This window comes from Beta vulgaris, chromosome 5, assembly GCF_026745355.1.
Source record: "Beta vulgaris subsp. vulgaris cultivar EL10 chromosome 5, EL10.2, whole genome shotgun sequence".
NCBI classification, from domain to species: Eukaryota; Viridiplantae; Streptophyta; class Magnoliopsida; order Caryophyllales; family Amaranthaceae; genus Beta; species Beta vulgaris.
In genome coordinates, this window is record NC_079206.1 from 62749408 (window position 1) to 62764746 (window position 15339).

The 15339-nt window shown below is 35.8% G+C and overlaps 2 protein-coding genes across 2 annotated transcripts; both read right to left on the bottom strand.

The window, feature by feature from the left end:
* Positions 1–2582: 2582 nt before the first annotated feature.
* LOC104894336 (hypothetical protein) lies at positions 2583–4359 on the bottom strand. The gene is made up of 2 exons (XM_019249732.3): positions 3576–4359; positions 2583–3455 (listed from the first exon to the last, which is right to left on the bottom strand). Exons 1-2 carry the CDS (start codon positions 3928–3930, stop codon positions 2911–2913), a joined length of 900 nt encoding a protein of 299 aa, XP_019105277.1. The 5' UTR covers positions 3931–4359; the 3' UTR covers positions 2583–2910.
* Positions 4360–4880: 521 nt separating this feature from the next.
* LOC104894337 (histone deacetylase 6) lies at positions 4881–13556 on the bottom strand. Its single transcript, XM_010680546.4, has 6 exons — positions 12808–13556; positions 8194–8634; positions 7946–8088; positions 6182–6272; positions 5924–6065; positions 4881–5278 (listed from the first exon to the last, which is right to left on the bottom strand). Exons 1-5 carry the CDS (start codon positions 13390–13392, stop codon positions 5973–5975), a joined length of 1353 nt encoding a protein of 450 aa, XP_010678848.1. The 5' UTR covers positions 13393–13556; the 3' UTR covers positions 4881–5278; positions 5924–5972.
* Between the last annotated feature and the right edge of the window lie 1783 nt (positions 13557–15339).

The window sequence follows — 15339 nt, forward strand, 5'->3', positions numbered from 1 at the left end:
TTGTAGATTGTCCCCAAAATCAGTGAAGAGTATGAGCGAAAGCTCCTTTGTTAAAATATGGGCAATTTGATAACAGGAGGGAACATAAAGGACACAAACTTAATCTCCTGCCACTTTTCCCGTACAAACAAAATTTCTAGTTCAATATGCTTTATGTTGATGTTGTACAAGATTACCGGAATGGTAAACAATACTAATAACATTCTCATTGTACACCAACATAGCCTTCTTAATGGGATATTGAAGTTCCAAAAGTAGGTTTCGAATCCAACAATGACTCAGCAACGACATTAGTCGCACCAAGGTACTCAGATTTAGAACTAGAACAAGACAAAGTAGCTTTTTTTTTTGGACAACCAAGAGATCAAATTATAACATAAGAGACTTAAAATTTGATTATTAGACTCAGGGTCTGTTCTTCCCAATTTATTTTCAGTTTAGTTTAGTTGCAATCAGTTTAGTTCAGTTCTAATCAGTTCAATTCATTTCCTAATTTATTTATTATCATTACTATTAGGGCCTGTTCTCCCCAGCTTATTTTTAGTTCAGTTCAGTTCAGCTCCAATCAGTTCAGTTCAGTTCAGTTCAATTCCAATCTTTTATAACCATTTTGTTAAATATTATTATTATATTGGTATAATTTATTTTACTAATTACTCTTACTATTATTATTATCATTATTATTATTATTATTATTATTATTATTATTATTATTATTATTATTATTACTATTATTATTATTATTATTATTATTATTATTATTGTTGTTGTTGTTGTTGTTTCTATATATTATCTTGTTTATTATAGCTTTACTCATTATTATTACTATTATTAGGAGGAACATGGTTTAGGTCAAAGCACAAATAAACCCACTTTTTTTAGCCCATAAACCAATCAAATCGCGTCAAGATGGTTTATGATGTAATTTTCGCGGTCTAATTTAATTCAATTCTATTCAGTTCAGCTCCAATAAGTTCAGTTCAGTTCAGTTCAGCTCCAATAAGTTCCGTTCAGTTCAGTTCAGCTGTTTTATGCCAAAGAGAATAGGCCCTTAGTTATTATGATTTGATTCAGTTCAGTTCAGTTACAATAAGTTCAGTTCAGTTGTTTTATGCTGAAGAGAATAAACCCTCAGTGGGACAAAAGATTAGCCATTATCCATGATGTACATTCATACAATATTGCGTGACAATGTTAGAGAAGTACCACTCTTTTTGTCTTCAAATAATAAATCATGTTATTATTAAATTTAATTAAATAGGGGAAGATTTGCCTTTTGTTATAGAGTTTTTTTTTAGCCAGAAAAACAAAAAACTAGGGAGGAACCCAATTAACAGACCACCCTAAAGCATCCTTAAGGATGATTTTGGAAAAAGCAATATCAAGAACTTATTGGACCTTATTAGACCTTATTGGAACTTATTACCCTTATTAGACCTTATTGCAACTTATCTGTACTTATCTGAAGTTATCTGAACTTATCTAAACTTATTGGACCTGAAACTTAATTTTTTAAGTTGAACAGAACGCATCCTTAATGAGATTGAAGGAATATTAAATTAAGTTATCAAAAATCCATGTGAAAAGGAGGAGAGAGAGGGTAAAAAGTTGTGTTCAATAATAGAAACAACATTTTGGTACACCCAAAATGAAATACGAGAACTATAAAATGAGACGGAGCCACGGAGGGAGTACTTCCTAAATCTTGTGTCAAATCAAATAAGCACTGAAATTCTAGGATGTGATGGGATGGTGCCCGTGGTGGTGATGACCACAATAAGACTGATAGGAACCACTGTCTTGCTAGGCTTAAACTCTTGAACACACATGGATGATTGTAAATTGCTTCGACATCAATTAAGAGGTTTTACTTGGTGCAGCTGGAAGATGCGGGGGAAGTAAAGCAAGCAATTTTGCTGCAAAGTTCCACTCTTGCCATTGCTATGTTTTAGTTCACCAAATCACCAATCACCAAGTAGCAAACCAGTAGGAACAACTAAGAACATTACTAAAACATATGCCAAAAGTTCATTACTTTCAGCTGAATTAGAAGCATATTGAATTATGAATCAGGTGCTAATGGTTGCTGCAGACTGTAAGATGGTTTCCCTCTTGCAAAATTGACCCTTTCTATTCATAAGCTTTTTCTGAAAAGGAATTATGTTTTGGGGAATAAACAGGGCTGTTATCATTCACACGGCGCCATTTAGATTCAGTTCACACGGCGCAAATAGGAAATCATTAGCTCGACAATGAAGTCGGGAAGCAATCGTGTGAACCCCAAGAAAAAATATAAGTTCTGAATGTCCAAATAATAATTACTCATAGCAAAATGTCAATATGATCAATGCAAAGCAAATTTTGTGATTGAAAACAAATGCCAACATGAAAAATGCACAAGTGAGAGTCTATCAGCTTATGTTACTTGGACTATTTCTGCTAACGTAGTTGCACAAGAGAAAGATGCCAACAAGTATCGTTCTATCATGTAACCTTTTTCTATGATTTAGCACAAATGAAGATCATATTACAAGACTAAGCAAACAATAATACAATTTCAACTGTATCATCCAAGAATCAGGAAAGAAAAGAGGGGTGCAAAGATCACTTACAAACCAACACATGTATTATGTTCATTACACAGCACAGATCAAACAAGAAATCAATATGATTTGGTTGATCTTTCAGAAGGATTCTACATACAAAATTCAACACCTAATTTAGCATTTCTATCATTCCCTAAATTTGAATTTGCAATTCTACTTCTTTCCCAATTCCACCATCTTCATTTGGCAAGAATTGTATTTACATCCCCCAATGACAGAAACGAATTGGCAATAACAGTGAACTATCTCATTTCTCAAGTAATCCAATCCTAAATTAAAACCTAAAAGCATAGCATAAGAAGAACTATCCACCAAAAGGAGTCCACATATCAACATAACCCCTCAAAGACTTAGGCATTGCCTTCTTCCAAGCAATCAAATCCGGAAAATCGCCTGTAAGAGCAAGGGAACTATCATCCTCCCTATTCCCAAGTCCCAAAACATACAACTGACCAGGAAAAACCTTATACATTGCCTTCAAAGACTCTTCCATCACTAACTTCCCGTCTCTCCTCGAATCCTCGGCCTCAACACAACTTCCTCCTACATTAACCATAATCCTTCCACCTCTCCTCAACTTCTTCTTCAAATTCTTCCAAGTCAAAGGGTCCTGAAGCTCAGGTATCAAACTCCCTTCACTAAACAAATCAACCAAAATCCCTGAAAACCCATCTCTCACACTAGCTTTCAATGCATCACCAATGTACACAAAAACCCTATCAGGAAACTGTTTTTCGAGCTTCGAAAGCCCGAAATACTTCCTCCCCACATCAATAACAGCAGGATCAATCTCCCAACCATGAACCACAACTTGTGGGTATAACTCCAAAATGATTTTAGCAGCTGAACCTGCACCAAAACCCAAAACCCCAATTGGCCCAGGTGGTAAAATTGGAGGTAAAGTTGCAAAAACATCAAAGTAAGTATCAGTTAAGGTTCTAAACAAGAAATTTATGCTGTGAATATTACCAGGACCATCTAAAAGGAGGAGTCTTGAACCTCTAAAAGGGTGGTCTGACTTTCTAGAAACTTCTAAAACCCTAATGTAGTTATAACGAGACTTGAATTTAACAAGGGTTTTGACGTAATCAATGGGAATTCCATCATCTTGAGTTTTTGTTGGGGAAGATGAATTGTGGGTTTGGTCGGATTTTGAGGATAAGGGTTTAGGAATGGGAATGGGAGGGTGGGAATGGGGTTTAGGAGAGAGAAAGTTAAGGTTTTGAGTGGTGGAGGAGAGAGAATAGTGGGAGAAATTAAGTGGGAAAGAGGTAATAGTGGGGAATTGATGAGGGAAAGAGAAAGTTGAGAGGAATGAGTTCATGGAAGTGTATGTAACTGGGTTTTTGAGGTTCTCAGCCTCTCTTCGTTTCTTCAAGCCACACACTGATAACTGATAAGTGACACAAGTAGCTTAAATGGAACACTCTCGTATTCAGCAACTGGCCAGGGAAACGACACATCAAGTCTTCTATTATTTTGCCGTTTTCGTTTCCTTTTTCTTGCAACGTTTTTCTCATAGGGACCAAGGAGAGAAGAGAGATAAAATATTAAAAAAAAAAATGCATGTATTTAAGAGAAAGATAGATATAATATATTACAGAAAATAGAACGTTGTAAGTAATAAAGAATTGACAAAAACAGAAAACGTTGCAAGTAAAAAAAAAACAGAGGAAGTAGTTTAATTTTGTGCAAAAAAAAAAAAAAAAACTTGATGTTGTTACAATTTGGTGAAAATCAGCTCTTATTTTTATTTTACTTTTTTTTGAAAACGCTCAAATGGCACTTTTATCAAAGTAACTATCTTTGTACATTGCAAGCAAAAAGTCAAACATTTGATGAAATATTGACCTTTGACACTTCCCTATTTTCCTCCTATTTTACGCGTGAAGTTATGAAGATACACATCATATAATTAAAGGACGAAACATATCAAATTCAAGCAAATAAAACCTCCCTCCAAGAGAACGGTGATCATTTTAATTAAGATACAGGCCTAAAACACTTTTGTATGCCTTCTAATAGTTCTATTATGTCATTGTTTCTTCATATAGTCTTTCAAGAATATAAGAGCAACTTTGGAGCTTTATCATTGAAGAAAACTCATAAAGGCTAAAATTCCCAATCAGTAAACTACAGTCACACCATACTCACATTGACAAAGTGAAAACACCCCAAAAGGCTCAAGTGAACATCCCACCCGCGCTATTAAATGTGCTTTCAGGTTGAACCATATCTGTAATCAAGTCATCTAATGCCACAAAGAGCAGGAAAGGAGAAGAAACTAACATGACAGCTTTATACTGAACTTCTAGCTTAATGTTTACATATATTAACAAGAATCACCTATTTGAAGAGTTACACGAATCGACTAATCTGTCACCCAAAATAGAGGCAGTTTTGCCAATGTTCAAATAAGGTAGTGCCCATGCTAAGTGCTAGCTCCTTTGATCCTTTTCTTTACGTTCCCCGTATAAGAGGATGCACAGAGATTAATTACACCTAATTAATTGACATTAATACCATCTCTTTTGTCAAGTAAACTCCGAAAAAATAAAGTAATCTCCATCTTTAAGGATGGTCCAATGTATGTTTCTGTTCGAGCCATGATGCAACTATATGTTCCAATCCTGCATAGGCGTTGCTCTCACACTCCACATCTCAGATGTTATCTGCATAAAGCATTACACATAATATTGTCTTAGCTTGATACAACCCAAACTAAATTCTTCATTAAAAAAAAAAAAGCATAAACAGGAATTCAAATCATTAACACGAATATAGCAAATGAGATGTAGTAAAACCAAGAGAAGACAAGGTCACAAAAAAGATGGTATTATCAAGGATTGAAGAGAGCATAACAATCCCCTTCTTGTAAGCAGATGCTTTTAGTTGCTGTTAATAAGTCGGAAAGACAATAAAGAGAAAAGGCTCGTAGCATTAAAAACAAAGTACTGGTATCACAATGTCGAGTCAAAAAAGTAACTCCTTTTTTTGTGCTTTGGATTGCATTGTGAGAAAGTATATGCACCACTCTGTCCTCCCATTCGCATATGTAAGGTTCTGCCTAAAACAGCCTCCATGGATATCCTAAACATGGGTGCTCGACTAAAGAAGGGAACAGTTGTGGCTACAAATCATTATACTAGAACACCACCCAATGAAAATATCTTGAAGATCAATCTCAATATGGATCCATATACATCCTATTGTTTGTTTATGGCCTTACGGGCAATGGGATGAAATTAAACACTGGAAACACAAATAAGGATTAGGTAACAATATCAACCATACATGTTGTCAAGCATTAGACTTACCTCTTGCCATCATTTTCTACAAACCGTCCTCAGATTTTAAAGTCCGGTGTTAAGGCATCACATGGTCCTCGGGATCAGAATCATAATCCTCACCATTCCAAATGCGAGGTTTCATTCTTTGATCCTTATCTTCTTCTTCTTCCTGTACCAAATACCAACACAATCTCACATATGATTAACATCAGCACATTTTGGGGACAACACTCAAAAAGTAAAAACCAAAAGGTGGAATTAAAGATCAATGTTGTAGCAGTGGACCTCTTCTGGCTCCTTTGCGTTAGGAGGAGTTGTCTGAAATGGAACACTTGGAACATGAGTTATTCTAGATAGTTGCTCTAGAAGAATATTCCTGCAAGATTATATCCAAAAAAGGCATGCATCAAAATTAGAAGACAAAGGTGATAATTATAGTAACCGGAACAAAATCCGGTACAAAAAACCACTCCATTAACTCACAAAACTTTATTTCAAAAACACAGCCCTTGATGCATACAAGTAACGGCGCAGAGAAATGATACATGGACACATTTCACACAAACATGAAGTTGGTTAGTTCTTAACTTAAGAAAACTAAGATTGTGTGTCTTAGAGTAAAAAGGAAGAAAACAAAATAGGGAAAAAAAAATATAATCGAACGGTGTGAATTACTTAAAGCACAAAAACAAGACAACGTAAAATTTACTTATTGAAATTACCAGAACCTACAGTCTCTTACCACCGTGCTCGACCATAATTTAATAATCTATAACCTTAACATGATCTCTTTGAATGGACAATATAATTTCTAAAGAACCAGCTCATACCCTTAGCTGTATCCAGTTCAAAGTCAATCGATTACTGGACACCCAGAAATAGATTCTGAACACCCAAACCCGCACTTATCCTGGCACAATGGCACATATGAAGTATTTACTGGAGTTCAGCGGAATGTGTAAAGCCACGGTTAAATTACTAAAGACTTGGATATTTAAGATCATCTTCTCATAAATTAATAATTCAAAGATAAAGAATTCACCTAACTAAGCATTGAAGCCATCCACACCAGGTATGGGGCGTAGAGCTGAGTCGATAGACTCAGATTCTCAGACCAGACTTACAAATATATATGAGGAGACTAGCATCACCTTCAAACTGCACATTCCTGAAACATTACTCTGAAGAAAATTTATCCCCCTTATCAATGGTGTAAATTAGAACTAGGGTCAAGGAAATAGAAAGTTGCAGTGCACATCTCACTAGAAGAGGAAAGTGGAAGACTATTTAGGAATGCATCCTCAGCAAGATAGCCATATGCTTATCAACCAGACAAAGTGAGATGAAACCTCAACAGAAAACTCTGACAGATTCTAGCAGGCTTATGCAGACTGATTATTTCTTTTTAGCTTACATTGAGAGTTTCTTGGAAAACTAGAAACTTGTAATGTTCAAAATTTTAAATTAGCTAGTCACCTCTCTTGAAGCAATAATCTGTTGATCTAGCTGCCTCCGAAGCCACAAAGGACTATCTAAATGGATTCTTTTCCGCTGAAAAGCTCCAATTGCATCATAGGAATTACAAAAAAAAGGGTTCTTTCATATACTTATAATTATTATCGTCAATTCTGTCATTTTCACAGGATTTGTGATCGCGAATCGCGATCCCGCGAGGGTGAGCTAACCCCAAAAACCCGTCCTCAATTCAGATTGTAGGCTGCAAACTTGCCTGCATGTAGCCGGAATCGCTAGTAATCGCTGGTCAGCCATACGGCGGTCAATTTGTTCCTGGGTCTTATACACACCTCCTCCCGTCACACTATGGGAGTTGGCCAGGCCCACAGTCGTTACCTTAACCGCAAGGAGGAGGATGCCAAAGGCAGGGCTAGTGAATGGACGGATATTTAAAGAAGTGAACATCATTTTCAGTGGCAGGGTCCGGCAAAAGAATAGGAATGGTAATTTCACTATATCTTTTCCCAGGAAAAATAACCTCAAAGGAATTCTGTATAATTAATCCACAAAGTTCAAATAAGAAATGTAAATTACCGGATTTTCTCCAAATCTTTGGGCGAGTTCTGGTTTTCCATGTTGCTAGGCTCCACATGAAGGGTGTAATCTGGGCCAAAATACTCATAATACTCATTGTAAGGAAGCTTATTATCAGGTTCTATACCAACTGCGACTGCTGTCTGCAATTAATAAATCGAAACTTGTATTAACAGTAGAAGTTGCAATAAGTGCAAAGCAGAAACACACAAGCACACACATATACACAGAGAAAGAAAGAGAGAGACCTCATAGCACCAGCAACGAGCTACATTTCGTATAGTGTATCCTCCTCCACCCAGCACCATTAGAGGGACGTTAAAAGATCTAAGAAATCGCAAGCAATCAGCATGACCTTTTACAGACAAGTTGAAACAACCAAGCCTGTCACCAGAGAGTGAATCCGCCCCGCATTGCAGGACAACTGCATCTGGCTGGTATATATCCATGACTTTTTGAATGATGGGCCTGAAAAGACCTCTGAAACTGTCATCATCTATTCCATCATTGAGTGGAACATTTAAAGAGTAATGCTTCCCAGAATTAGCTCCAATGTCTTTGATGTGTCCAGTTCCAGGAAAGAAGTCACCGAACTTGTGAAAAGAAACTGTCATAACTCTATCAGTGGTGTAAAAGGCCTCTTCAACACCATCTCCATGATGCACATCAATATCGATGTACAGCACCCGCTGCACAAAGAGAGAGTGAGATTAACAGACAAAATGAAGGAGATAGCAGCCTTTGTACTCTCCATGAAGGGGCGGGAAAATACAAAAGCAAAGATTCCAGATTTAAGAGTGACCCTATAGGAATCAATGCAAAGCCTGTCAAACCTAGAAGGACAGGCCAATCAAAAGACCACATGTGAAAGCACAAATGCAGGCGGAGTTGGACAAAGATTAATCAGCATGAATAAATAAAACATTCACACAGCTCTCCCAAATCTATACAGGATAAATGCCAAGTAAAACAGCCAAACAAGTAACTCAGTAAACTCATCATCATAGAATACTTAAGCTAAACCATTCACACAATTCTCTTCCCATCTCATTCCCTACTCTGGCTTAAATAGTAAGTCACACATTTCAAGCTGCCATGTCTTGAGGGCCAAAGCTTTAGATAAAATTGACAGCAGATTCATCCAACAGAACACAAACCTAATTTTATTTTTTAATAGAAAAGCTCGATTACAACTTCAATCCTAATACACAAACAGAAAATCTAGATCCAAACTATTTCTGCCAAAGCAAACACTAATCCTGGGTTCATAGAATGCAGCAAAACAAATTTCCCCATATAGAGTCCTGTCTCCTATTGAAAGCCATCTTTGCCGCAAGTAGGTCCAAGATCAAGCCTCTATAGATTCTATTAAACACTTGATGCAAAAACGTATGAACCATCACAAATTAGAAAAAGAAAAATGAACAAGCTCAACGACCATAGCATGTGATTTTTAACAATTGAAGAAGCCAAACTACAACATCATCAAAATTGAAATGAAAAGATCAAGTAGCATGAAACACACACAACACAGCCTAAAGAAGAATGAGTAGGAGTACTTTGACAGATACTTTGACGTATATTCTCTCCTATCTTCTCCCAAAAAAACTTCTCCACAATTTTCTCCAAATTCCAATTAAATTAAACTCGGACTAATATAAGAGTTTGTCCTAAATTATCATGGAGATACGGAATAGTAGCATATCGAGAAAAAACTGGGAATTCCCCAACAAAATATGGGGTATATTGGACAGTTCGAGTCTTTTTTTCCTTACAAATTACAAAAATGTCATCGTGATAAGCATTATTCACATCAAATGAAATCAAATTTGGACTAATGAAACCTAATTCCAACCCAAATTCATCAAAAAAAAAAAGAAGAAACTCCTAAACTAGTCCTAACCCAAAAGAATACAGGATCATCTAAACACCAAAGCAGTTCACACTCGCCATTACTCTATATAGTAGTGAAATTTCAAGAATCCTACAACACATTAACAAATTGCTTCGACATGTATACTCAGATGTTCAAAGTGAAACTCTTAAATGATGACAAAAAAAATTGCAAAATCGAGCAAACTTCATTCATGTAAAGATAACAATCCCTTAAGCAAGATTCTTACTTCCCAATTTCTTTGGTTCCAATAATCACCAAAAAATAGTACTATGACACTAAAATTTTGCAGTGATCAAGCGAATACCAATTAATGCAAATTGATTCAAGGCATAATCTCAACAACTAAACTCAAATGAACATTCATAAGAAGACAACAAAAACAGCAATGTCACACCCTTAAAATAGGTTGACAAAAAAACAACACCCTTAAAATAGGTCTACTCCATGAGTTAAGATTTTATCTTCAATAGTCATCTATCAAAACGGAAACCAACACACCCAAAATCAAATAATATTTAATGGGGTCGGCTGCATAAGTCAAGATTTTTAGTCATCTATCATGAGAGAAACCAAAACCCCCAAAATCATATACTATTGGGGTCGGATGCATGAGTCAAGATATTATCTTCAATAGTCATCTATCATAACGGAAACCAAGACCCCCCAAAATCAAATAATAGTTTATTAGGGTCAGCTGCATGAGTCAAAATTTTAACTTCGAAAGTCATCTATCAAAATAGAAAAAGAAAAATGAACAAGCTCAACTACCATACCATGTGATTTTTATCAATTGAAGATCCAAACTACAACATCATCAAAATTGAACGAAAAGATCATTTAGCATGAAACACACACGACACCGCCTAAAGAAGAACGAGTAGGAGTACTTTAGACAGATACTTTGACATACATTCTCTCCTATCTTCTCCCGATAACTTCTCCACAATTTTCTGAAAGTGACACAAGCCTGTGTTACTCATATACTATTTGGGGTCGGATGCATGAGTCAAGATATTATCTTCAATAGTCATCTATCATAACGGAAACCAAGACCCCCCAAAATCAAATAATAGTTTATTAGGGTCAGCTGCATGAGTCAAAATCTTAACTTCGAAAGTCATCTATCAAAATAGAAAAAGAAAAATGAACAAGCTCAACGACCATACCATGTGATTTTTATCAATTGAAGATCCAAACTACAACATCATCAAAATTGAACGAAAAGATCATTTAGCATGAAACACACACGACACCGCCTAAAGAAGAACGAGTAGGAGTACTTTAGACAGATACTTTGACATACATTCTCTCCTATCTTCTCCCGAAATAACTTCTCCACAATTTTCTGAAAGTGACACAAGCCTGTGTTACTCATATACTATTTGGGGTCGGATGCATGAGTCAAGATATTATCTTCAATAGTCATCTATCATAACGGAAACCAAGACCCCCCAAAATCAAATAATAGTTTATTAGGGTCAGCTGCATGAGTCAAAATTTTAACTTCGAAAGTCATCTATCAAAATAGAAAAAGGAAAAATGAACAAGCTCAACGACCATACCATGTGATTTTTATCAATTGAAGATTCAAACTACAACATCATCAAAATTGAACGAAAAGATCATTTAGCATGAAACACACACGACACCGCCTAAAGAAGAACGAGTAGGAGTACTTTAGACAGATACTTTGACATACATTCTCTCCTATCTTCTCCCGAAATAACTTCTCCACAATTTTCTGAAAGTGACACAAGCCTGTGTTATTCAGACACGGATTGAGTGTATACTCGAATACGGGTGTCCAAGTGTCCGACTTGGCTATTTTGTAGAAAAAAGTCAAGTTTTTAGTTTAGAATGAAGTATCCAAGTAAAGTGTCGTGTCGGACACGACGCCCCATTTTTGAGGTAAACGAAGGTGTCGGAGTAACACTGACACAAGCCAAGTCCCCACTGTCACATAACTCTATGACACTTGCAAATTCCAATTGGATTAAGCTCGGCCTAATATAAGAGTGTGTCCTAAATTATCATGGAGATAAGGAATAGTAGCATATCAGAAAAAAAATTGGGAATTCCCCAACAAAATATGAGATGTTTATGACAGATCAAGTCTTTTTTCCCTACAAACTACAAAAATGTCATCGTGATAGGCACTATTCACATCAAATGGAATCAAAATTGAACTAACGAACCCTAATTCCAACACCCAAATTCATCAAAAAGATAAAAAGGTCCAAAGCATTTTACAGTCACCATTAACTCTATAGCAGTGAAAATTCAAGAATCCTGCAACATGGTAACAAATTGCTTCGACATGTATACTCTGATCATCAAAGTGGAACTTCTAAATGATCAAGAAATAGATTGCAAAATCGAGCGAAATTCATTCATGTAAGAGACAAAAATCACTTAAGCAATATTCTTACTTCCCAATTTCTTTGGGTCCAATAATCACCAAACAATAGTACTATGACACAAAATTTTTCCAATGATCAAGAAAATACCAACGAATGCAAATTGATTCAAGGCATGATCTGAGACAACTAAACTCAAATAAACATTCATGAGATGACAACACAAACAACAATGTCACACCCTTATGATAGGGTCGGCTACATGACTCAAGATTTTATCTTCAATATTCATCTATCAAAACAGAAGCCAAAACACCCAAAATCAAATAATCTCTATCTCTATTATATAAGACAATACATAGACAGCAAAAATTAGAAAAAGAAAAAAAAAGGGTAAGGTTAACTATATCTCTATTATATATGAATAATTTTATATGCTTTCGCACGCATTATATGCATACAAAACTAGTAATGTATAGAAGTCGGTTGCATGAGTCAAGATTTTATCTTCGATAGTCATCTATCAAAACACAAACCAAAACACCCAAAATCAAATAATAATTCCAGAAAGACAGAGATAAAGAGAGTTTAAAAAAAAGCCACAATACCCTATGATATTTAAGAAGCTCAAGAATCCCAAGCACAATATCATTAACATAACAAAACCCAGAAGCTTCAGACTTCTTAGCATGATGCAAACCACCAGCCCAATTAATAGCAATATCCGCATCCTTACGATTCAACTTAACCGCCGCACCAATCGAACCACCAGCAGACGCTTGACAAAACGAGAAAAGCCCAGGAAAAACAGGACAATCATCGCCAACATTAAACCTCTTAAGATGCCTAGAGTGCGAGTGATCGAGCGAAGAAACGGAAGAAGAGATAGAATTTGCGGCACAAAGTTCAGGTGAGACGGTGGAGAGAAAATCAACGTAGTCGTCGGAATGAAAGCGACGAATATCAGAAGATGCAGCGGGAAAAGGGCGGTTGATTTCCATGCGACGATGAAGAGAGTAGTGGACGATGAGATTGTGGGCCATACGAATGCGGTGAGGTTTCATGGGGTGGCCTTGACCGTAGTAATAGTCGCCGATTGAAGGTTCGTAGAAGTAGGTTACGCGGCGTTTCTTGGCGTCGGTTGATGCGGGTGAAGGGAGTGATGCGCCTCCTAGAATGGCGGGATCTTCCATTGTTGTTGTTACTTGTTAATGATGATGCAGTCTTTTTTTTGTTTTCTTCAGTTGTAGGAGTGATTTGTGGGAGTGTGAGGAGGATTTTCTTGCAAAAATGAGGGGGAAGAACTAGGAAGTGGAAAGGGGGGGAATTGTTGTGTGCAAATGGAGAGGCAAAGTGTTGTTGGGCCAACTAGTAGGCTGGGGGCGAGGGATTCCTAATTCGTAAGTCGCAAGTCGCAACTATTCGGAACAAACTAGTTATTAGGTCCGGGCTATGCCCCAGGTAAGAAAAAATTTCATTTATTAATATAATATTTTATGATAATAACGCTAAATACAACTTAGCCTAGTGATTAGAACTTTAGTATATGTACTTGAGGTCTTGGGATCAAACACTCTTGTCTACGTTTCTGGCTTTAGTATATGTACTTGAGGTCTTGGGGTCTTGGGATCAAAAAGAACTTAAGAAATTGTACTCATGTACAATAAAAAATTAAGAAATTGTACTTATGTACAATAAAAAATTAAGAAATTGCATAAATGAACTTTAGTATATGTACTTGAGGTCTTGGGATCAAAAAGAACTTTAGTATATGATATTTTATTGTACATGAATTATCTCTATTATATAAGCCAAGGGAGGAGGTGTGGTGTCCTTTTTGAAGTGACTAAAATACCCTTAATGATCTAATTAATGGAATGAAAAAAATTACAAAAGCAAATCATTTAAAAATTCTCATTCCAACTTGCCATTTAAAACAAGTTTAAAATGGTATATGCATTAAATACTTCAATCGAAAATTAAATGGACAAAATATTTATACCTTATAAAAAAAGATGGCGGCATACATAAAGTACATATGAAAAGTCTGAACATTCACTACCTTTGATAGTCTTTAATCCAGTTAAACCAACTCATTATTTTTGTTCTTTCTGTTCAATATTCATTCACAAAAAATTAATGTTAACAATCACTCACAGCCTTTTTATTTTTTTACATTAGCGAATTAATATATCTAAATTCATCTAACTGTTGAATTTTTCACATTTAAGTTTAATCATAAATAAAATACGAATGGAGTATCTAATAGAATAACAAATTTTGAAATTAACGCACGCATCGCGTGTATATGAAGGCTAGTATGAACTAAGACTCCCTAGGGAGAGCGTCACGTGGCACAGTTTCACACTTTTTTAATATATTTGTATAGATTAGGAGATGTTTTGGATGTTAGGGGAGAAAATATGGGGTTTAAGGAGAGCGTGGAAAAAATAGGGGTATATTGGTTACTTTATTAGAGGGGGTTTGTATTAGATTTGAGAAAAGTGGACACGCCACGACGATACGATACGAGCGGGATAGTAAAAGAATGGTTTAGAGTTGAGGATTTCCAATCTGTTTAGTTAAATGGGACGACACGATACGACATGTCTTGCTAGATAGGTCGTTTAGTTTTCAGGTTTCTAACACGAGTAGTAAAGAGTATCTTAACACGATACCGAATAGGAGACGAAAAAAGTTGTGGAAGACATAACTTATTAGAACATGCAACTTTCTATAAGACTAAAAACTTCACATTATCTTATTACATGGGAACTTATGTCGATTAATCAAACATTGGAATTTGAATTTCCTAGGAAGTACAAAATAGGGTAGTTGTTTGGTATGCAAGAAATAGGAAATTCATAAAAAATAGAATTTCCAGGAAAATGGAAATTCCTATGTAGTATAGGAAATTAATCACCAACCTCCCCCTTAGTGATTATAAATTCATGTGTCAATTACAAATTCTTATGCTCAACCAAACACCCAAAGCCATTTTCTAGGAAATAAACAAGGAATTTTATTTCCCATAAAATAAGACTTTCCATGAGAATTAAATTCCAAAGTTAACCAAATGAATCATAAGTTTTCAGTGAGTATATTGCAATTTCCTTTGGGGTTGGGATTGAGATGTAGCA